Source organism: Aptenodytes patagonicus, chromosome 5, assembly GCF_965638725.1.
Source record: "Aptenodytes patagonicus chromosome 5, bAptPat1.pri.cur, whole genome shotgun sequence".
In the NCBI taxonomy this organism is placed as follows: Eukaryota; Metazoa; Chordata; class Aves; order Sphenisciformes; family Spheniscidae; genus Aptenodytes; species Aptenodytes patagonicus.
In genome coordinates, this window is record NC_134953.1 from 38426687 (window position 1) to 38451593 (window position 24907).

At 48.1% G+C, this 24907-nt stretch overlaps 1 protein-coding gene across 1 annotated transcript in view; it reads right to left on the reverse strand.

Annotated features, from left to right (window-relative positions):
* Nucleotides 1-24907, reverse strand: part of LOC143160299 (cadherin-23-like) — a 157666-nt gene that overhangs the window by 56428 nt on the left and 76331 nt on the right. The window contains exons 7-8 of the mRNA XM_076338026.1: nt 9667-9861; nt 6331-6459 (exon numbers count right to left, since the gene is read on the reverse strand). Coding sequence (XP_076194141.1) covers nt 6331-6459; nt 9667-9861 — 324 coding nt within the window. The remainder of the gene's footprint in view (nt 1-6330; nt 6460-9666; nt 9862-24907) is intronic.

The following is a 24907-nucleotide window of genomic DNA, read 5'->3' on the forward strand; positions in this document are numbered from 1 at the left end:
TTTCAACTGGTCGTCTTCTCCCCCTGCATTCTTCAAACAAGGCACCCCAGGCGACGAGGGATGCTTGTGCTGGCCATCAGCATCCAGCTGCATAACTAAGTGAGCTGCAGAAATTTTAATTGAAACCTTTAAAGGAGGAGGAGGGTTGGACAGATGCTGAGAACAGGGTATTGCCCACAGGCAGGAGCTTCTGCAACTGCCAGCTCACCCACCTCATCCTCCATCCTGCAGGACAGACCTGTTTCAGCAGAAAGGTCCAAGAGGCCAAGAGTCCCCCAAAACCAATGAAGAACATAGAAGTGACCCAAAATTCTTGTTTAGTTCTTTAAATAAAAACATCATGCGCTTATGTCAACTCCATAAGCTGTACTTCCCCTGCCGCACTGCAGTGAGCCCATATGAATACAAACACACACACGCACATAATTAATGTAGTGTGAAAAAATTTACAACTCAGCTGTTCTTGTTTTCATTGGTTTATTAACAGTGGGAAAAGGAGCAATTCTAATTTTTTTTTTTTTTGCCCTCAAAGGAAATGTCAACAGAGGCGTTTGCATATCTAATGAGGGAGCATAGTGGGACGGCAGTGTTGCGTTTGTCCTGCAATCCATCAGTTGAAGGCCAACATCACTGGTGGAAAGCGGGGACTTGCTGTCTTCCACGGCTTTCAGAGTCATGCCCCTGTGGGCTCAATGGAGATGCTTTGCCGCTGCCAGCCGTAAAGGCAGCTCCAGGGGCCAGACAGACTGCCCCTTCCCTGATCTCTGAGGGCATTTCAATAGACTCCTTAAGTAAATTCACATTATTAACTGAGAACATTAGCCATAAATCCCAGGTCACTGGCCTTTGAGCAGCACTCGGCTGGTGAGGCTCAGCAGCCGCCAGAGAGCCTCTAAATCACCGACAATAACTGTCCTTTCCAAAGGAGCAAGGATAGCTAAAAAGCACAAGAAAAGTGGGAAAGGAGCAGGTGGGAAAGCAGAACAAGGGACATAGAAAGGAGAGCAAGGCAGAGAAAAAAAGGAGAGGCATACAATCCAGCATGCTCTCCCCAGACTACTCGGCTTTAATCTGCCATCCCAATGGGGCAAGCACGAGCCCCCCTCTGCTCCCCGGCAAAGCAGGAGCTCCTCCGTGGCAAGGGCAGTGGATGAAGGCACTTGGTCCATCTGACAGCTCGCTCATCGCATGTCAAAAAGCAAAGGAGAGGCGCAGAATGATAAGTGTTGCCTGCCGTGTGTCACATTTCAAAGGGAAGGCAGCTGCGGGAGAAGGCAGGGCTCCCGCGATGGCCAAAGAATAGCAATTGGCCTGCTGATGCTGGGGCCGCTTTATCTGCGGGAAAGGTCCCTCCCGTAGGAGCCAAGGGGAAAGGCTGTTGGGAGAGATAAAAGGATGAGCTCAGATGTTGCAGTCAGGAAAGTTTGGGAGGGGAGCGGGGAGAATCTTGTTTGGATATCTCAGCAGCGTGTGCCATAGGGATGTCCATAGGAAAGAAGTTATCCAGACATCCGATCCCAAGAATGAGGGCTACCAGAGAGCATGCTAGCGTTCACCTGGTCCTTGGCAAGCCCATGATGATGGCTTTCACGCTTCTGTTTTCTGAGACTGGGTCTCCCACAGTTCTTCTTGCAGCCCTGTGTGTCTCCTCCTTCTCCACAAGACCCTTTCACTTCACCAGTGACGGAGAAACACATGCTGGAGCAGGGCTGAGCTCCCTACCGTTCCTGGACACCATCTCCTGGAACCACGACAGAGACAGGGACCTGGCCACCCCTTCTCATCCCTCCTGATTTCCAACCTTCCTGTCAGCTCCTTTGCAAGAGGCTTCCAATATCCACAAGACTGGCAGATCCCAGCTCCCAGGAATGGATGATCCCTTCCCAAGCATCCACACAGTATTTAGCATCTTGATGCTTCTGGGGAAGAGGCTGAACAAGTGCCACAGGACAGGCATAACAGTTATCCATGTAGCTGGTGGCAATTATTGCTTTTGTAGTGAGTGGTAAAAACTGATGAAGACAGTCTCGGAGCATGATTGCTCAGCATGGTCAACAGGAAGGAGTATTCTCATTCAGCACGTGTCTGAGTGAGATGGGGAGTCGATGTGATGCAAAACATGATGCTACACACAGGCTATAGTCGCCTCTTAATATCTCTGATGATCATGAAGTGTCTTGCTCACCATACCAGCAGAGTTAACTAACCAGAGAGGAGAGACTAGGAATGGGAAAACACCCAAAACCAAACCAAACTGTTGATCACGGCCATCCCACAATGGCAAAGATTGACTTCTCACCAACCACATCTCAACGATTTCTAATTTGTCTTCCAAAATCCCACCAGACCTTCTAGATACTTTTTGCTATCTAGGTCTTGGCACAGCAAGGGCAGGAGATGCTGTGCTCTGGCTCCCATAGGCAGCCAGCTGCACCCCTAAATTGGAGGGCACCCTCCCACCACCATCTCCAGCCAAACACATCTGGCAAGACTTCCACTTACTCATGGAAACCCCAAGCTGACTTCCAGTGCCAACAGCTCTGCCCAATGCTCACCCCACATGTTTGTGGTGTGAACCTGCAGCTCTTGGAAACTCCCAAACGTTCTTGACATTTCTTAAAGCAAGTAACAACTAGCCTGCCTACCACAGACAACGGTGGCTGCAAGGAAAGGCTGCGGGTGGTGGGTATAGACTGAAGCACCAGAACAGAATAACTCTCTCCCTCTAGGGAAGGAGGAAGAAGGTTTAGAAAAGTAATAATCTGGAAAAGCCTATGCTTAAAAAAAAGGCAAAGAAAATAAAGAATGGCACATTATCCAAACAAAATCTGAGGGTTTTTTGAAGAGGGGCAGGGGTAAATCAATCCTTTTTTAATAAAACCCTGAGCTTTTAATAAAGTGTTCACACTGATGGGCTGGAAATATTGTAAGAAAGAATTAGCTCGGAGCTATTGAGACTCTGGGGCAAAAATAGCACTGATTCTACATTATTTCTTTAACACAAGGAGTTTTTGAAGAGGAGGGGAATGGTGCTGAAGAATTAAAACTCTTTTAACGATATTTGACACGTATCTGTACCATGCTATTGCAAGGGAATAAAACTGCTGGTCTTAGGACCAAACACCAGTGGGGTTTGTCCCCCCTCTTGCCTTTGCGTGGCTCCCTGCGGGATAAAGCACACTTTCATAGGCCCCAGCTTGTCTCTTAGCGAGTGGATTCCTCCTCTTTAACCCCCAAAGTGAAGCTGCGATGCTGCCTGGACCATGCACCAGCTGAGGTCCAAAAGCAGGGGCTCATCAGACCAACAGCATCTCTGCAAGGCGAAATGGCCCCTCTCCTCCAGCCCCTATTAACTTGTCTGGAGAACATCAATGATGCTATCCAGTCGGATACTGTGAGGGCGGACACCCAAAGACTCTGAGGATGAAAAACACAACATCGCCAAGCCTTGCCACAGCTGCAGGCAGCTTTGGCGCACTTGGGTACCCTGGGAGGGACGTCTGAGGCACGCTGGGATGATAAACAGCATCAAGAAAGAAGATACAACACCTCCAGGGACAGCAAAGTCTCTCCCCGCTGAGTCCTCTCCCTTTGCCTGATAAGAAATTTCTTTCTTCTCAGTGTCCAAATAAGCACATGCTCAAAATGCTTCTAAATTATGCTACCAGATCCTGGCCTGAGAAAAATAAGAGCTACAACGGCACTTCTCTTCCTTCTCGTGCCCCTCCACCCCTTTTTCTTCTTCTTCTTCTTCTCTTACAGGATTAGGGACTTGAAAGGCAAGAGCAGCCCAGCATTGCAGCAGGAGGAGGAGGGGGGAGCGCTTCAGAAAGCTGCCACGGCAAAAAAAATCCTATTTCTCACTTCTTAATTCCAGTCAATTCCAGTCAAAGGGCTGATAGAGATCTGTTTGCAGTAATTTGCTGCAGTTTATCCACTCTTTTCACCTTCTATCGGCTCTTCACTGACGGGCTGGCTGACATGCTGTTACTCGAGTGAGGAAATTAAAATTTGATGCAATAATCCCGAATAAGAAGGATTTTATTAGGTAATGTATACACTTTAGATGAGGTATTCTCGCCTGATACATTGATAGAGGAACACAGACATGCTGTGCTCCACAGATAAAAAGAGAGGCAAGAGAGACGGAGAGCGGGCATGTGGAGAAGCAGCAAGTCTCCGCTCTGTAGATTTGGGGCTGGGATGAGACATCTCGAGCACTTTTTGACCTGCTGAGCCCAACGGCAGGGCAAATGTCACCCACAAATGCACTGCAGCCTGTTGGCTTGACCTGGAAGCCTGTTTTTGGACAGAAGTTGGCCAAACCCAGACTCCTTACCCAAATTTGCTGTTATTCTTTTGGTAACCAAGCCATTCTGCAGGGTGACAGTTTCCACTCCGCACTGTGACTGGCTCCCTGGGGTGGTAGGGCAGAGCGGATGAGAAGACTTCCCATAAAGAGATGAAAATGTACATGTTAAACCCCTGGCTTGCCATAGCAAACCACATTCTTGTTTCAGCAGTGGAGATTTCTTCCGTGAAGGATGGGACTTTGGGTCCAAACCAGAGAGCAATACCACTCAAAGTACTGTCCACGTTCAGCAGTCGTCTTCTTCACCATGTCTCTGGTGGCACCTATCCATTTTGGATATCTCAATGCCTTTGGACATGTTACATGGGGCCAAGAGAAATTAAAATCTCTAAACCCGTCAGAAAACTGCTAAGAGTTTGGTGAGCACTCCTCCTTCACTCATTTCCTATTTCAGGTTACACAGCGATTATTTGCTGCTTTGCCTACTGCAAACAGTGCACATTCTGGGAATAATTGTGATTGGCGTATCAACACAAAGAGGTCGTTGAGCTCCAGCCTTAATATCTATCATTAATTTGAGAGAGATCCCCTTTCCTAGACACCAGGTCACTCCATGAAGGTCTATAATTCCGCCAGTCTATAATTTTTGATACTCATGGGATTTCCATTTCTCTAATTTCATCTAAGGCTTTTTCCCCCCCCAGCTAAGGCTGATCTAAGTAGCGGTTTTTTTCCCTGCAGCTCATACTGCCCAGCACAGAAGCAGTCCTTAACAACACTGAAACTCATTGAAACTTTCACTTCATGAAAGTAACGCATGAAGCCATTTTTTGGCCATCTTCGAGCTGGCAGACAGGTAATGTGCTGTCTGACCGCGGGATTTGTGACAGTAGGACTCAGCCCTATTGAACCAGCACTCTCCGTGCCATCAGAGCCAGCAGTTTGCTCCAAAGCGAATAAAAAAGGCATATACTGAAACGAGCTGGAGTTCACCCTACCACTGCATGAATTGAGCCATCAGGCGTTTTGGATCCAGTGCACCAGAGATGTTATGGGATGCACATGTAGTATGGATACCTACCACGACATGATTTTAGGATGGAAGGTTTTTCCATCCATATACAAAACCATTTGCCTTACAGACAAAGCTATGGGATGCCTTGGGAAGGTGGATGCTGCTGAGTAGGGCTAGTGCTTGGGCTGAAGGTCCTGGGCACCCTTACTGGGAGCAGAGCTAACAGCTCCCAAAGCTGAAGCTGCCCGCCACACTCCCTGCCGTCTGCTGCGGGGGAAAAAAAGCCCTGCTGGATTTAGAGACCAGGAGACGTTTTCCACAAAGAGCGAGTTTGCTGACAAACTGAGTTTCAGAAGAACTAAAATGATTGGATCAATTTGGCAAAACCTGGGGGAAAATGCTCAAAGTGCTGAAATGGCTGATGATTCTGGCATTTTCAAAACTGCCTCATTTCAGGAACATTTACATTTTTCTTTAACTTTTCTATTAGAAATGGCATGCATATACGCTGTGGGGAGGAAATAGGATGACTGTGTGCTAAGAACAACAGAAAAACTTTTTAAAATTTAAGAAAAATTGTTTAGGAAAAGATTTTATTTGGGTTTCAGGCTTCCTAAACCTCCTGCTTAGGCTCCCTTTTTTTAAAAAGGGCAAAACGTTTTGGAGCTGGCTTGAAACATGTTGTTCCAGAAAGAAAAAGGTTTGCCTCTCTTTGGATGCCATTTGAATCCCATGATTTATCTCCCCTGCCTCAGACCTGCATTTGCACTTCAGCATGGAAACAGGGCTCGTCTTTGCACCCAAGCTGCAAATGTCAGGGCAGAGCAATGCAAACCTGTGGTGGAAGGAAGGACGGAAGGACAAATACCTCTGCAGAGAGGAGGTTTTCCTCCAGCTCTTTTAGCATACCTTGTGCTTTCTGTCTCATACCCTGCTCCATCCTCCCTCAGCCCCCGGCGCAACACTGCAGTCATGCACATCGGCATGAAGCAGCAGCCCTTACCGGAGGTGAATTCTCATAGATGTTCGTGCTGTAGGGCAGGTTGATGAAGATGGGGTCCATGTCCTGCACGTCTGTGATGGTGATCGCCAGGTTGGCCAGAGTGGACAGTGGCTTGTTTTTATCTTGGTCCTTGAAAAAATGGGGGTTGGGGGAGAGAGAAAGGATTTCTATCAGAAAAATAGAATTATTCAACAGTATTAAGTTTCTTGCAGTTGTAGTTGGGTCAAAATTTCTGAATAGGCCAGGTAATCATGTCTTTTTCAAGCTACCTGCTAGAATTATTGTCCACTGTACCTCCCTCTAAGCTGAAATACAATACGCATTTCATTCCAGCATTAGCCCTTTAAAATAAAGCAAGCACCAGTTTAGTTTTCATCACATTTTGGGTGGAAAAGAAGCAATGCTCTTCAGCGTATACTTCAAAATATAAATTCCCTCCTAATGCAGATACAGCCTAGGGCACCTCTGCACCGTGAGACCCAGGTGTGGTTGCCAGCAGACTTTCATACCCGCACATCACAGCAGAGCATCTCATACCCCCCAGCGCCGATGCCTCCGCACAGCTTGGGCTCTGTCAGCTGGAACATGACAAAGCCCACCAGCTCCCTTGCCTTTCCACTGTTCTTCATTATCCTGCGGGCTGCGTTGCAGTTGGAGCTTTATTCTTTTCTGTTGAGCTTTGGCAGAGGGTACATACACCAAGTACTGCTCCTGGTTTCGTAGGATGCCTCAGCTCTCACACAGAAGGCAGGGTGGAAACCTGAACTGCAGGATACATCCTCACAATAGCAACCTCCTTTCTACTGGGCTAATGGTTTTGGCTCCGATAAACTGCAAATCTCTCCCCTCCCGCTTTGCACAGGGTCTGGCAGGATCAGGGTAACCAGGAGCTGCCTTTCTAGGCAAGCCAAGCTGCTTCCACAGCTGCCGGGAGGTGGGGAGCCATCCTCCCTGCTCTGCAAAGCAGGTCACAACAAGCATGCAGCGATCTTAGGATGAGCAGTGGTAGCCCTTGAACACTTCAATGCTCCGAGCAGGAGCATCATCTCCCTTACACCCCATCACAACCCATCAGGACAGAGCCGCAAGCACTTTCCCAGAGCAAGACTATTCTCCAGCAGCCAATGCAACAGCAGTACAGGCTGCCACCAGCTTGTCCTGGCAGTGCCCTGCTGCCACCGGTTCTCTTGCCGGAGCCTCGTCCCGTGGGTGCTCAAAAGTGACCCCAATGCCCATAGCCCTTTGCTAGAAGGGCAGGAGCAAAGAGATAACACACAAAGGGAAGGATATAAATCTCTCCTTACCCCCTAATCAAGCACTGTGGTGAAAGGCAACCATTAGAGGTTACCGCACACTTCTGCAAAATGGCTGTGAACAGCAGCAAGGACTGATTGCCAGAAGATTAATGTTAATTTAAACTGTATTCAACAACGCAGCTTGTACATTATCCTCTTAACCTGCAGGCCTCAGCATTTATGGCCTGGATGGATGCTTATTTCTGACTCGCGCTCTACTGTTAGCGTTATCAGATTGAAGTCTTTCGTTTCTTCAGATAATGTTTTTTTTTCCCTCCCCTTCATCTCTTAAATTTTGGTTGAAGTATTACAGATAGCACTGAAAAAGCAAGCACATTTCAAGTTTCCTCACCTACTGCCTCTCATGCTGCCCTTTCCAGTCTCTTTCTGCCCTTGCTGCCTACATCCCTGGGATGAAACGGATCCTGCCTTGAACCAAAGCTCCACAGCTGTTCTGCAGCCCTTGTGGCTACCCTGAATTCACCATCACCCCAGTTCCCACTCCAGACAATGCAAATTTTTCATCAGGCAGGCAAGAAACTGCATTTGCTCTTCCAGTTCCTGCTATGCTGGTACAACTCTCATCCTCCTTCCCGGGCTGAGCTTTGCTCTGGTGTTTCTCATTGCATTTCTGCTAGAAATTACCAGCACCCTGAGACCGAGATGAGGAGATATTCCCACAGCTGCAATCAAGCCTTGTTAGAGGCTTAATAGTTAAGCCTTTGAACTCCCTGAGCTGAAAATCACTAGAAGCCAGGAGCGTGTTAGGTAGCAAGTACCAGATATGCCCCCATTTTATCTTTGCTGGTAATTGCACTGGGGATATGGGGCTAGATGGAGCTGGATGGACCAAGATGGCATCCTTGTGTCCTTGAAGAAACCAGAATCAGACATGGGAAAGAAAGGCATGTTTCCATCAGAGCTTGTGTTTGGTCCCATGTTTTGTAACCCACTAGATAGTTCAGCAGCATGTCCTGGTGAAGCATGTTGGCAACAGAGACCGATAAGGAAACAAACAATGGGCAAGGCCTCTTATCACTGAAATATTTAAAATAAAATGAGGCATACTTCAGAAAAAATAAGCTCCCGAGGAAAATTCCACAGCCTTGAATACGCAGAGATTAGGCTGAAAGGTTGAGCTGTTTGCCTGTGGCCCTGCAGTCTGCAAATGCCCAGTCTCCGTGGTCATGAAGAGCAAAGCAGCCCTGCACAGCCCTCCACATCCTCGTGACATTTGTGGTTCTGCATCAAGACAATGATCTTGATTAAATCACATGCTTCAAGAGCTCTAGCCAGCTGCCTGGAGGGGTCGGGAAGGGTTTCCCCCCCCTCTCCTGAATGCAGAGTTGGTCACATGTATTGTAGGGCTGAATCTCACCTTCCTCTGTTGCATCTGAGATAGGAAAGGAACCATCACCCAGAGTGCCTGCTTGCATGGGGCTCCTCATTCACAGGCTCCCTACCAAGCTCTCGCTAGATATGACACAAGGAAAGAAGTTTCCCATTCAGGTGGGGCATGAATTTGCCATGGTGGCCACCTGGATGTACCTCTCCCAGGGGTCCCCTCCTCATACGGTGGCATCAACTGTAATTAGGATCTTGGTTTCTCTTCCTCTATCCACCAAAATTGTAACTCTTGATGTCTGAACTCAGCTTTTGCTGAGTGAGACTCAGTGGGTTTAATACAGGTGAATCCATCTGTTATAATCCATGATGCACAAGGAATGAGACCAGAAGATTTAATGGTCTGTATGTCCTGTACTGGCTTTCTTCACCAAGGGATCTACTCACCTTTATGCAGAAGCCCCTGACACACGTATGATGCTGTTGGAGATGTGCAGCTGTGCTCCACAAGCTGACAGCAGCAATTTGAAACTACCCAGGCACCGCATTGCTATAATACCTTTCTAAGTGGAAAATGCTGGATGTGCCTGAGAAGGTGTCAGTGTGGTGCAATAAAATAAGTAAACAGCAGCTCCTTCCCCATTGCATTCCCTCCAGAAAACACTTCCTCCCCTGTAGCAGCCAGGATAAGTCTCACCGTGGCGTTGACCTGGAGCTGGTATGCCTGAGTCACTTCATAGTCGAGCTCCCGTATCACTGACACGATGCCACGGCCACTGTCAATGGCAAAGAAATTGGAAGGAGGCTGGAAGGAGTAAAGCACGCTGCCTCCTGCCCCCTGGTCCGGATCCGTGGCATTCACTATGAAAATGGGAGTGCCCACTGGTGTATTCTGGAAATAAAAAAAAAAATAATATATCGGTAAAATTGTGCACCAGCCTATTTTCCCATCAAATACACATCAGCAATTTCCTTTGCCCACCAAAAGGAATATCTAGAGACCCAAGAACTTCAGTCCTATATTTTCAGGACATTTATAAGTTATACAGCTGTTTTCTTTATTACAGTATTGCAGCAGCTATAATAGTTGTTACACACTTATAATAATAGTTATACAGCTGCGGTCAAGATAGCACTCTATCACAAACCCTTATTTCCCAGACATCACAACTTTCCAGAAAAATTACTCTCTCTGCTGAAACTTGTTTTCTGCCCAAAGGCACTTTTATTTTCAATGCTGATTTCCTCTCTGTTTTCACCTTAAGGCATTAAATATGAGAGCCTCAAAAAAAAAAAAAAAAAGTCATTAAATGCAACACAGAACTTTACGTAAAATTCAAAGTTATAGTTTCCACAGCAACTAGAACCTGGCCCGATTAACGCAGGCATTAACAGTTAAATCGCCATAAATCTGGAATTAATCTACATGCATAAAATACGCAGCTGAGTGCACAAAATCAGCAATGGCAAATGCAGTTTGGCACTTCTTATTGTTTAACTTCACAGCAGGGAGAACAATTATCCATTTTTGGTGGAACAGCTGCATGTTCCTATGCAAATCTTAAATGCATATTCTTGTCTCTCTAAAGGCAGAAGCACAGACTGCAAGCAAAAAGGCTTTGCTGGGGACCCAGGCTGCAGGTACACACAGATCATGACCGCTTGGGCAAGTATATATGTTTGTAACACGTTCACAGCCACATTAAGGGTTGACGAAGAGCTAAAACTTGAAAGCCAGACAACAAATATCAGAAGCGAGACATGGCAGCGGCTGGTTAGGGCCAGTTGGGATAATACAGATTATTTCTGCAAACCTCTTCCCAAGCCTCTGCTTTTTATTGTTAACTTAATTCACGTTGTTATTCATGCTCAGCTCATAGAGAAGTATCATGAAGTACTGAGAAGGTGGAAAGAAGACTTGAGGAGATGCAGAGCTTAGAGGATGGGGCACTGATTCCAAGTGGAGCTCCTCCTGCAAATCTTTGGCCAAAGCTGAGCAACCAACTGAGCCATTTTCAGGTTTTTTGGGAACCACAAAGCTTGCAGCAAACCATGGCAGGGCTTCAGCAAGGCTGTCCCAGGCCGCCACCTCCGCTAGAAAGCATAAGAAACCAGGGCTCCACGCTTGGAGATCTGATTTAACTGGTTTAATACTGGGTGATGGCACCAGAAAAGAACCAAAGCATCTGAATTGCCCCCGGCAAGGCTCAGGCGAGCAGAAACTTGCCTCCAAGGCAGGTGGCAGGATTTGCCGCGAGCTTGGTCAGGCAGAGTGGGGAACCCAGGGCACATCCCGCAACTCATGCTCTCGCACCCTCATCCACACATGTCCCTCATGCCTCCCTGCCCTTGCATCCAGCCACACAGCATCGCAGGGACACTCTGACATCTAAGCTGGCCTTGGGCTCAAGCAAAACGCCAGCTTCCTTACTTCAGTGTCACTTCTGCAGAGATGTGAGAGGTTGCAGTTCCCACCTAGCTTTCATCTGCTTTCTTCCCCCCCCCCCCAAATCAAGCTGATAAAGAAAGCCTCACAGGGCATGGCCTGAGGATTATTTTTTAAAGCACCTTCAAGTTTTTTTGTGATCAGCAATCGTAAAAGCATAAAAGATATAGCTAGAAGGGACCTCAAAAGAGAAACCTGTCCCCATGCTACACCTAAATCATTCCTATCCTTAAAGCCTTCCAGTGATGGAGACACCACAACCTCCCCAGCCCATTTGCCTTACAACTGCTCATTTTCTGGCATGCTTAACCCAGATCTGCCCTGCTGCCATGTAAGTGCTTGACTTTGTGCCATGCACACAGCACGTTAATCCTGGCTTGTGCATTCGGAGAGCTCAGGAATGAACTCGGTCAGCTCAGGAGGCGTGTTGGGGTGGAGAAGCCCTTCATGGGGGGCTGTGGTGGGTGTTTGCTTTCCGAGCACTTCCAAGACACCTTCTCAGACAGGACTAGGGCATCTCCCCATCCTTCTTTAGGTTACCTGCCTTCCCCAAGCCATCATCAGCTCCGAGCAGCCCCAGAGCATCCCGCAGCCCTCCCCCTCGCTGCTGCCAGGGCACTGCTTTGACCGCTGCGGTCCACATGCTCCAACGACTGCCTTCTCAAATTCCTCCCCCAGAGCCACCTGGGGTATCAATGTCAGGATGAAGAGCATTACAAATTAACCATTAATAGGGGGAGGAGGGGAGAGGCAGCAAAAGAGTAGATGCGGGGTTGCACTGATGAGGTCTGGGGTATATGGTCCCCAGGAATAATAATATTCATAAGGATAAAGCTGGACTTGATGAATATGTTTCCTCTTCTTTTTAAGTGCCCCTAGCCACTCCTTTTAACATGCAAATCTGCTCTGGTCACCCGTGATTATGGGGCTGCAGCAGGCTATGAAAGAGGAGAGCTTGATTTCCCCGGCATTGTATTTCATACAATAGCCCAAAAGCAGGCTTTGAAGAGAGTTCATCTCCTCGTCCTTCCAAAAGAGAAGCTGCCTGGAGGGACACGGAGGTCACCAGCTTCGGTGCTGTCAGCTCCAGTCCCTGCAGACACCGCCTGAGCTCTGACTTGGTGATTACCATATTTTTATCCTTATTTTACAGCTTTGCTGACCAGGTCCCTTCATTGGCCAGGATAGCAAAAGCCATACAAGCCGGCTATACGCTTTGTACAAAGACCTGGCTGGCCCTGGGAAACAGTCACAGGCATCTACACCAAAGCATCCGAGGGGCTGGGAGGGACCCCAGGGGAGGACTTCAGCAGGGGGCAGTGGGCACCTGCAAGCACGAGGGTGGGTGCACAAGCAAAGCACGGCACGTGTGAATTTAGGAGGGGAGCAGAAGGGCTCCCAGGCAATAGGAGCAGCATTACAGGAGCTTGAAGCTGAACAGCATGGTCACAGAGGGGGAAATCTCTGATACTGCCCAAAGTGCACAGGTCAGTGGGAAAATTTCACTACCAAATTGTTGTGGTTTAACCCGGCAGGCAGCTAAACACCACACAGCCGTTCGCTCACTCTCCCCCTGCCTGTGGGATGGGGAGAGAGAATCAGGAAAAAAAAAAAAAAGTAGCATTTGTGGGTTGACATAAAGACAGTTTAATAGGATAGAAAAGGAAGGGAAATAATAATAATAACAACAACAACAACAACAACGATAAAAGAATATACAAAATATGCCCTTATTCCTGACAGCACACAGGTCAAAGGATGCAGACCTATAAGAAGTGCTCTGGGAAATGCATCTTTTTTTTCCCCGAGGCTCAAATTCAAGCAAAAAAAGCCCAAAGCCTCTGGCAAGCCAAAACCAGCTGTGGGATGCAAACATTCCATATCAACAGTCCTCCAGGAAAAAGAGGTCTCATTTTCAATGTTCATGCCCAGGCAGGACATAGTCAGGACTCAGAGGAATTTCAGACCATCTGCCTTAAAAAGCATAAGAAGTATGTCTTTAAAATCCTCTTGCCGTTTTTGGGTCAAACAGGCTCAAGATATTCCTCAGCGGGAGGCTGATGTCTTTATTTCTCAAAAGATGCGTCCCATCATCTAAACAATGGAGCAAAACATCTATATAAACAGCACCGGCTTGGTTTTGCGTTTGATGGTAAATAACAGGCAGAGAGCACATCCCAGGGAGATGCGACTGGTAAGCCCTGCACCAGGTCAGCTCAAGACAGATGGTGTCTCTGCATTTTCAGCATTTGGCCCATTTATAGGACTCTTCTGCTTGTCCCTCGTGGCTGTTCTTCCTTAGCAAAGATTAACTGTGGTTATGCTTAGTTCACTGACAGGCAAAAATAGCAAATTCTATCTTTTCTGTCCAGAAAAAAAGAAATGCAAACAGACAACAGCCTACAGGTAATTGTGGCAAATAGGTTAGTTTTCTACACGAGTTGCCAAATTTTTTCATTTTTAAAGCTTTCCACTCTCTCCAGCAGCCAGTAATGAAGCTTAAGTCACCACAGAAAAAAGAACTGGTGACAAAAAGATGTCATATCATTAAATCTTTGTTATGATGCCAGCAGATGTAAGATAAAAATAAACATGCAGACAGATACCTCCCACGGAGGAGGAGGAGGGCAAATGGGAGCGGGACCCACTCCCGACCTGTCTCCAGCACCCCATCCTTCATCTGACAGCTCGGCAGGAGCAGCTCCAGCACCCAGGTCCCCCCTGAGCAACTCCAGGAGTTAAAGTGCTCCGGTGAGCCAGATGCAATACCGCTGAGCTGCATGGGCTGGGGATGCTGGCGTGCAAGGTACCGAGGCCATTTGTGCCTCCCTTATTTTGCAATAAATGAATATGAAAGGTTCAAACCATTGTAAAAATCTTATAGGAAGAAGCTCTGGGATCCTGTTTGCTGGAAAGAAATACTGAACGGTAACAGCATGTGTTACACATGGCTACCCAAAGCACCAGGAAGACCAAACCAAGTGCAGCAAGGTACAACAGGAGACTACTCCATTTCAAGCGTATCACCAATAGCAAGGATAGACTTGGATTAAAATAAGGAATGAACAACCCTAAAATCCCTGTCCAAACATGAAAGGAGGTTGCTGCATGAGGAGGTGGCAAAGGAAAGACCAAGACCTTGCCTCTCTTACACCAACACAGCAGTACAAGACAATATGCATGTTTGAGTGACCAGAAAGAAGTTTTGTTTCCATCCAAAAGCTCTCATGGGTACGTACCAAGCATGGCCCACCACAGCAAACACCTCCCCTGGTCTAGGCTGTCACCTCCTGTGCAACACTCCAGCACGAGTGACCAGACACAGACGTGTCCCGTGTTAACCCTGGCACATAGACAGCTGGGACACCAAAGCCTTATACAATATTCTCCGCAAAAGTGCAGCTAACGCTTAAGAAAAGGTTATCAGAAAAGGGCCTTTTTAAAATATTTACACCTCGCTCTCTGGCCACACCTATAGTCTTTAATATCTTATTATGAATCCTGGTATAAAATGCATTAGTAATAAAATTTCTGATGGATGCTGCTCTGACGCAACACAGCAATACAAAGTGGATTATGACTCAGAGGAGATGCAGCCTCCGGAGGTGCGATGTGCCCTACAGGGCAGATTGCATGCCCAAACTCGAGGGGTGTTGGGCAGGACTCCCTAAAAATGTCAGAGCACAATCTCCTCTTGTGTGCCACCAAATGTTCCCTGAGGGCTGCAGAGCCAGCTCTGCTGGGGTGAGGGCTGGCACCGGAGAAGCACCGGGGAGCAAAGCAGTGGTAGGACCAAGCCAGCACAAGGACTGAAGATGGCCTGGGTGAGGAGCTCCCGAGGAAAAGAAACTCCCAAATCAAGGAAAAACTTTAGGGGGGACAATTTTTAAGGCATATGTAAAGCTACACGAACAAACTCTTTTTTCACGTGGGGCTAAAAAGAACAGGCTTTTTGCAGACAAGCCAGCATCCGTGCCATTTCACCAGGCCCGCGGCGCCTGCTCCAAGAGCATATAAAACCCTCCGGCCGTCAGAGAGCCGCTCACCCTGCTAACGGAACAGATTTGCACGGTGCCTTCAAGAGCTTTCCACCATAGCAAAACCATTTCATAGGCCACGGGCTACCAACACCTCAAACATGCCTCGATCCATCAGTCTCGTCCAACTGGCCTGGCACTGGGCACCCTGCAAGCAAAGGGCTGAGAGAGGGAATATGTGGAGCTGACTTTTTTACAGCAGGGTCAGAGTCAGATAGAAGTAAAGGTGGGAGATGAAGCAGAGGAAATCTGGGAGTTAGTTTCTCAGATACTCTCTTCCCTTAAATGCATCCACCTTTCCAACCTACAGACAGGCTGTTACAAGCTTCGGTTGGGCACTAGAAACATAGGGTGTCAGGAGCTCTCTGAGATCCTGAAAGGACCTTCTCCTCTCTCTCCCTTTCTCTTGCATGCAAGCACTCAATCAATTCTTTAATTAAACAAGCAGCAGGCTTTGAGAGAGAGAGAAACAGGTCCATTGCCCCAGCTGCAGTTTTGCAGGCTTACATCCATTTTGTGCATGCACCACAACCCTTTTTCTAGGATGAGCCTAAAAGTTGTTCTCTAACCCAGCAGCTCACCCCACTATACCGACAGCAATGGGCTCCATCCTTTTCCTGCAGCCAACAAGGACTGGACACAAATCCCAGAGGAAGGATTTCCAGGACCGGGGCAATGCCTGAGAGGAGCCCAGGTTTATTTGGGGATGGTCCCTCCAAGCCCACTCCCCATCTCCAGCGGCTGGCCACATAGAGGACCTCCATCTGACCTCCCAGGGCAAAGTCACCTAGCAGCGCCCCACAAGAAGCTGGTAGAAATGATTAGGATGCGGATGCGCACATGTTGTACCAATGCAAATAAAGTGAAAAAACGGCAGGCAATCTGGCCGAACAGCTGTCTGAAGGTCGATGGGATGAGAGGAGGTGACGCAAACGGACTAGGGGGCATACAGCGACGGGCACGAGGGCTGGAGCAGCAGGCAGCAAACCAAGCTGCCCGCGCTGTGATCTTCACATCAGCATCGAAACCGTCTCGCCAGTCCTATTTCAGGTCCTCCTTTTTTTTCCCCTGCGCTGCCCCCTGCATCAAGGCAGGAGCTGACCGCTCCCATCAGGAGATGCTTCACTGCTTCGTGCTCCTGTTATATCTCAGGTCAATCTATTACTCTTAAATAATTCCCTGCTGCTGTTCTGGTGGCTCTTTTCCCTCTCCCTGCCTCTTGCCACCACACAGCAGGGCAGATGAAAGAAGCTTTGCACTCTGCTAAAAGCCGGCTCAGACATCCCTCTGCTCAAGTCAAAGGCGCTCTCGCCTATCCCATCTCATCGCAGGGCAGGAAGGAGGGTTCGATGCCTCTTGCCCAGGGCAAGACATCTCAGAGGTGCTGTGTAACACACCTGACACTGAATCAAAGTGCTTTTCTGCTACAGCTGAAATCCTGGCACTCTCATCCCTGGGCTGCCCGGGACAGATTTAAGTCACCTATTCCTGTCCAGGTCTCATATGCAGTGCTGCAGGAGAAAGCTGCAAAGGCAGAGCTGGAATGAGTGCCAGTCCCTCTTCCAAACTGTGCCAAGAGGAAAAAACAGCCCCAGGTTTTGGTTTCCCTCTCCAGGCTCCATCTCGGAAGTGGCCCGACTGCCAGACTGGGTCCCTTACTCATGTGCCAGCTCTAAATGCTCGCATGGATGTGCACAGACTTCCAATTCCTGTATTCTTTATTACACTTTTAATTACATTTATTAATTGCATTACTGCTAGTCCGAGCCAAGCAATTTCCAATTTCAAAGTTTGATTTTAAAACCTGATAATTTCCTTTTTTTTTTTTTTTTACTTTTTTAGTTGAAATTCACCCCACCTTTCAATCAGCTCTCGTTAATATGTATCTCTTGTTGCTATCTCTATTAAGTGACCTCCCTCATTATCAGGTGACACTGGCAAATGGCCACCGCAGAGCTATAATTCAATTGAGGGGCTTTTGAAAATGCCATAAACACAGCTGGAATAGATGCATTATAGGAGCTGGAGACTGAATTAGTGGCTGGATAACTGCACTCGGAGCTGAGAGCACTTACTCATGGCAGACAACGCACGGCGCTGAAGAAAGGGACATCGCAACCAGCAAGCCCATGGGGGAATTTGCCACACTGGCGGGACAACAGCTCTCAGCCGGCAGAGGGCAAGCAGCCACAAACAGGGGAGGATGCTCTGGTATCCTGCAGGATAAAGCTGCTCACTTTTTCCAGCCCAGAGCTGCCCCGTTTCCCACTGAAGATAACTCTGCCCTTGCCAGCACAGGGCTTGGATGGCTGATTTATGGCATGGCATCCCCGAAAGCTGGGTATACAGTGGCTCTGCCACCTCTCCTCATGGCACCCGTCACTTCTGCAGTGCAGGTCTTGAGGGGCAAGCCCAGGACAGGAAGGAGAGGGCAGATGGGAGAGGAAGGAAACGCTAATAAGAAAATAAAGAAACCCACAACATTTCTCCTCTTACTTATAACTTCCCAAGTGGGTCTGGCCACTGTCCTTTCCAGGCAGTGATACGATAAGCGGGACCTGTCACCCCCCTGCTCTCCGCTCTAGGAAGCGACAGTGGCCACGTGGCTCAAGCACTCATCCAGAATGGAGTTATATTCGAAAGAGAAAGTGAGGACAGGAAAAGCACCATATGACAGAGCTTTAATTTGCACTTCAGGGGCAAAAGGAGCTGCCTGCCCTTGACCACAGCAAGTGCAAGGCTTGGGCTTGCACAGGGGCCGCACCACGGCCTTGCCTTCATCTTGGTGCTCGGTCCCTCCACAATCCCAGCCAGCTCTGCCCTGCACAACCACCCGCCATGCATGCCAACAACAGACAGAAAGCAGCCAGGTGGGTGAAGCACCAGGAAAGAGAGAGAAAAGAGAAGAAAGCAAATTCCACACCAGCTTTCAAGAAGCCATCCTGCCCACGCTGTTACTGGTTATTTAAGCAGACAGCCAGCTTTGTCTGTCAAAGCTCATTTCCCTCGACAGCCCCTATTTTGAGGTAACTTGAGCTATTGCACTGCGCCCTGGGTTTGTGTTTGCTGCCCCAGATCTCAGGAGACCATGAGAGGCTTCTCACAGCTCCACGAGAAGTAATGAAGAGGAGCAAAGCTAATGCCAGCGGGCTTACATACTCTGTGCAGGGGAACCTTTCCGGGAACCTTTCCAGCAACCAAAAAGCCATCAAGATGGACTGCTACGAACATACAGCTACAGGACCATAAAGTCACGAGCACAGAAGCACAGTCTGAGAGATTAGAAAAACCTGGGTGGGGCTGATCATTCCATCTTCGGAAAAGAGGTGAGGAGAGCTCTGGCAGGGACAAAGCAGTCTACCTTTATGTTTTCAGTCTCCTCCAGCGAGACGCATCTCAGTCAGCAGGTCTGATAACTCCTGCCAATGAGCACTAAAGGTGATGGCCAAGGCACTTGCTGGACCATTCCTGATTATTGCCAGCAGCCCTGCAAACACCGAGGAGCAGCAGCAGACCTGGCAGAGCAACCAACATGCTGTCAGGATTTCTTCAATGGGAGTGACTTCAGACCTCTCAGCTACATCAGCTCCAGGTGAAATAATGAAACCCTCAGCATAGCTCTTGGCTAATAGGGAATTAAAGGAAAGTAGCAGCATTAACACCTCCCACAAGACTGACAGACAATAGATCCTGATCTATTCTCTCTCTCATCTTTCTACCAGACAACAATCTTGGTCGAAAAGGGAGACAGAGTCAAAGTCACATAGATCATCTTCTCTAAGCCATATGACTTGGTCCTCTGTGAGACTGATTAACACATAGAATAATTCAAAATCCACACAGTCAGCTAGCACATAGCCCTCAAAATACAATTGTAAATGAGCAATATTATCAGGCAAGTGTGTTTTTAATGGTTTCCTGCTGGGAACCTGCAGGTCTTTGCCCGTTATTTGACATTTTTACTAATCATCTGGAAGAATGGAAACAGAGGTTAAGAGATAGGTAAACAACAAAGGGCACAGACCATCGACATCGAGCAGATTGCTGGTGACTGGTTTGAACTAATACCCATTTTTTTAATGTGTAAATGCAGAATCCTATATCTGAACCAAAAAATACAGCTCTCCTAGGAAGGGGGATCACCTTGTAAAACAGACTGTTTCCCACTGCCCTGCGAAGGGACAGAAGAAAAGGGTGGTAAAGCAACCACAACCTCACTAACTCAGCACCTGCAGCTGGATCCTGTTGGAGAAGCCATGTTTCTCTCCCATTTCTGTCCATTATCCATCTCCAGCCTTTGAGGAGCTGGGCAGGGCTGGAGCAAGGGCTGGGAGGCAGCCCATGCTGCCCTCCTGGGCTGTTATTATGTCAGTCCCAATTTCGGAGATGGCAGATGGGAACCCAAGATGGTCTAACGAGACGTTTGAAAGTCAGAGGCAAACGCCAAGAATGTGAAAACCTGTCAGTCAGAGAGCTCCTGGCTTTGATGGCGTGCTGGTGTGATTTTCCTGCTGGAAGAGGGCATTCGGAGCAATGTCCCCCTTTGTAAGGGCATGTTCCGCAGATGGCCCGGCACCCCTTCAGCTGTAATCTTGCCGGAGACAGTGGCCACGATCAAGGTCTTCACTCCTGCCTCTGCTCTCAGCACTGGCAGAGGCAGCTTTTGTCCAGGGAAGCAAAGGCAGCTCTGACCTGCAGCAGCTGGTGCGATCTTCCACTGTCCCTCCTCTCAATATTAAAACTCAGTAGCAAAATCAAATCACCAGTGTGATTTACTGCTAGCAGCCAACATACATTATGGGGTGAGAGAAGAAATCCCTTTTCTGATTACTGCTCGGGGGTGATACCATGAACTGGGCAGATCCTATATTTTTTATATCCCATTTTGTTTGCAGTCGCCGCTAACTTTTACTTTCTAACCCCAGGGAGAAGGTGGGTTACGTTAATGTACCAGCCTTTAAGCTGGGAAGGAAGGATGTCTGGGAGCAGCACACCGACCTCCGGCAGCCATCTGTGCCAGAGCCGGGGAGGATGGGGCAAGGTGCAGGCTGCCGTGCCCAAGCTCAGTCAGCAGCAAGGGTTACTCTTAATGGCAGCCTGTCCCCATCGATTCGTCTGGGTAACCCTTGCCGCAAGGGGTGCAAACTGGCACCCCCATGGCAGCCCATCGGGTGACGCTCCGGATTGCAAATGACTTCCATTAAGGCAGAGTGTTAATACAATGCATTACAAATGAAACCCTAATGACAGGACACTGGCAGTATTGCTTCTACTTGATATTAATTGGGTGACACTTTCTTTTAATGGTACATTAATTAATGCGGAATATCAATGGAAGTCCACGACACCCGCATTAATACAAATGAATTCATTATCATCGGTGTTATTACAAGAAATGACAAATAAATCTGTAACAGTGGGGCCCTTCAAATAATAGCCACGAATCATTAGGTATTGCATTCATTTATACAGCATACTGCAAATATATACATGCAATCTGTGGATGCTTATCTATTCACACGTTCCTCTCCATGCCAGCCCAGCATCTGTTCCTCCCTGGCTCTCGAGCCATCCTGAGCCCCCTTGAAGGAGGACCCAGTGGCCAGCCCAGCTGGCCAAGGAGAAACGGGGACTTGCTTTCACATCAGCTCATTGCCAGGACTTCTCGCTATCTCCTCTCCTATCCCACGCGCTCTCAACCACCATCTTGAGTCTTCAAAAGACCCTCTGACCTAGCACGTGTATTTCTGTAAAGATCACCTTTCCCTCCCCCATCTCTCACACTATCATTTTAGCCAGACAGATAGAAACCTGTCCGCTTTACCACCTCATTTATTTATTTTACTGCTTGTTTATCCCCTGTTCTGGTAGAAAAGCTAAAAGCACCTTTCATAGCACAGAGTGGCTTGCTTCTGACCACAGGTGGAGCAAGTAATTTGTCCTCAGAAAAGTAGGGGGGGGGGGGGGGGGGAATCTCTCTCTGAAGTCTGGGATTTGTAGGTCCCAAAGACCCATCAAAAAGAAACTCTTGGGAGAGCCTCTGCACCAGCCTGTGAGCAGGTATTGCTCTCAACATGAGCGAAAGCAAAATCCATACACCCGTGCTGATTAAAAAAAAAAAACCCAAACATTTCCCTGTCTTCCCACACATGGCTTTATTACCAGAGGAAGGATCGATAACAGTTCAGCTCAGGTCTCCTCATCGGGCTTTGCTCTTGCTGAAACGCTCGTGCTAAAACAGCAAACTCCAGCACAAAGTATTTCTGTCGAGCCATGTCGTGACATGGTTCCCCTGGAGGGACTCCAGCAATGTGGATACCACTCTCCCACGGCAGCTAGCACCCCAATTTGCTGTCTCCCACAACCTCTGCAGTGCTCACAGGCAGAAAGAGCAGTTACAAACCTGGGACAAAGGAACATGCAGGGAATATTTTTTTAAAATACAATACATAAGACTTACTGACTTGCCCTTGAACCGCTAGAGCAGGAAAACCCAGCAAAGGAGCTAGACCAAGCTAATTAAAACATATAATAAAGACAGGAAATCCAGCTACCCACAGGAGGAAGAAACAGGAGGAAAAGCATCGAGTCTCCCAGTTCACACAGCATCCCAGTGCCACGGCATAAGGAATGGCGTATGTGCCACATGCTCCAAACTCATCTCTGCTAGCATGCATGCTATGAAAGATGGGTTTGTCAACACACAACACCCCAGCTTTACCTGCTTTGACCTGAAAACTCCCTGCTTAGTGCTACACGCTGCACCCATGCGCAGAGCAGTTTTGTCTCACTGTTAGGCCCGAGGCCACCTGCCTGCACTGAGCATGAGGCACCCTGAGGACAGAGCCTGCCCTCTGCTATAAGCAGAAGATGCTCATCTTACTCCGCACAGCACAGTTGGTTTTTTCACACCTTCTTATGACGGTAAGGTTTTTCCCACCTGGGAAGATCAGAGGCAAAGACCTCAGCCAGCAGCGCTGGCATGAAAAATTGTGCAAGAGCTCCAAGGTACATGGTGAATAAACTCCTGGTCCTAAAATAAGATGCTTGAGCATGGAGCATCAGGAGTCAACCTGCCTCGAAAGGAGAGGAAAAGGGGCAAGTGGGAACACAGCAAGTTTTGTAAAGGGAAGCACCACCTTGTGTCGGACCAGACACTGATGTTCAGCTCTGGAACAATAAAAGAGCATCCTTCAAAGCCAAACACGGACTGAGGACTAATGCTCTGAATTTACTGAGACTATGCTAACCATGCAGACCCAACAAAGCAGTTATTTGTGAAGTGGAAAGGCAATATTAGCACGAAAAGGGCCAATAAAGTCATCAGCCTCTTGAGGACAGAGAGAGGCAAGTAATCCTTGCCTCTGGCTACAGGTGGGGCAAGTTATAAAGCATCACACACCTAGTAACTTTACTGAGGCTGCCATTTTTTGGCATCAGATTAAAAGTTTTAGATCCTACCCTGAGGAAAGGATGGACAGATCTGCTCCCAGAGCTGCCCTCAGTGAGGCGGAGGGTTTCTGTGCAGGCGGTGGGGAAAAGGCAGCTTTGAAAAGTGATTTTTCCAAGGTACTGTCTTCTTGGTTCACAGTTGTCCAGCTAATTTCCTTGCAGAGGCAAAACTCTGCTACAGGAGCATCCCGTGTTAGGCGCTGCTCTACACAGAGTGACACAGCCCAGCTCCCAGAGCAAGGGGAAGGGATGCAAACCATTGGATGCAGCTGCGTAGCCACGTCACTGGTGCATTTCTTCTCCTCTCCTGGTCAGCAACGTGCACTCCAAGCTGTGATTAAAATATAGAGGGCTCATTTGCAGCAAGAAAGGTCTTTGTATCATTCAACTTCTGGGTTGTTTTGTTTCGGCTTTGCTTTTCTTTAATCCAGGCTGGGATCTCTGTGCATCAGCTGGGATGATTGTGTTCATGTCGCGCTGTTTCCCCATCTAGCAGGATTCCTAATGAAAAGGATTTTCCCAGAGGACTCAGCTCACCGGCTGCATTGACTGGCACATCTGGGTGAATTAAAGGAGCAATGTTTTGGAATTCCCTTCATTCATGCTAGGCCAAAGCCCTTCAGCTCAGGGCAGCATCTGTGCGCGGTGGGAAGCAGGCACAAATCCAGCTTAATCCCCCCGAATCTTGCCTGAGGAATGGGGTTAAGTCTATTCTCTTCACATGGGTCACTTCAGTTCTCCTCTCCCCTCAGCTTTGCCCTCATTCACAGCTGAGAAAATTATTTGCCCAACTTTGTTTCTTTAGCATCACTGGCTTATAGGTTATAAACTTAAATAAAACTCACAACAATTACAAATAAATCAGGGTTTCCCCATGTTTCTTTCGTTGTTTCTCACCTTCACCCACCTCCTTGACATCACCACCAGAAGCTTATTGCCGATGTCTGTCAGTCTTAGGTAAGCTCGAGTTTCTAAGCCCACCTAAGTTTCTCTCTCCACCCACTTCACCCTAGGCAAGCCTCAGGAAAGCAAAGGCAAAAAGTCCCAAAGCTAAGAAGCGTGCTCTGCACCCGGCCGCGCCCAAGGCCTCCTTCAGCCAACTTGAAACTCTGAATAAGGCACATCAGCATAGGCACCAGTCAACCTCAACCTCCAGGCATGACCTTGAAGACCTTCAGGTTGGCAAACCTGGCAAAAAGCAGTGCCCAGGGGAGAAGGGCAGGGTACCCCCTCTCAGCACGATGCTGTTACACTGGGAATGCCATCAGCCAGCACAGACCCAGCTCATCATACCTCTGCTCATGTACTCTGAGGATGGGGATAAGCTAAACAATCCCTGCATCAGATGTACTTCGGGAATAACATTACCACCCCTTGTTTACAAGGCTGAGACATTACAAACGCTGCCACTGAAGCACAGCACACTGATTCACACTCTGGCACCTGCTCTCCCGATTCTAAACAAAGGCTGAGGAGCTGCTTTTTAAGAGGTGGCCCCAAAGTGAGCAGGCAGCAGTGCCAAGTTGATACCCGGGAGGAAGAGCACACCATGGCTTTAAATACCTGCTCCTGGTGCGATGAACAGCTTTGTGCTACTGAAGCTTCAGACTACTGAAGCAATGAAATCAGCTTTTTTTGCCTCTAAATCCCCAAGGAACAACCCGACCAGGAGGTGGGGAGATCTTTTAAGCCTTGGCAAAGCCTGAGGCTGCAATGAGGCAGCGGATGCAGAGTGAGGGGCAGAGGGTACGGCAGGAACATCGGCACAGGACATGGTCAGGGCTGGTCGCCTCATCGGTTAAGTCACACCACAAACACCCTATTTCTAATGACAGTTTTCAAAACCTCAGCTTATCAAGTGAACCCACAAAAGCAATCATGTTGTACATGGCTTAGATGCATCCTCACATTAAAAATAAGATCTTTTTCCTTTTCTCTCTTGTTCCTTAAATTCTCATCCCCAACAGTAATGCAAAACATCCAGAAACACCAGGAAGAGCTGA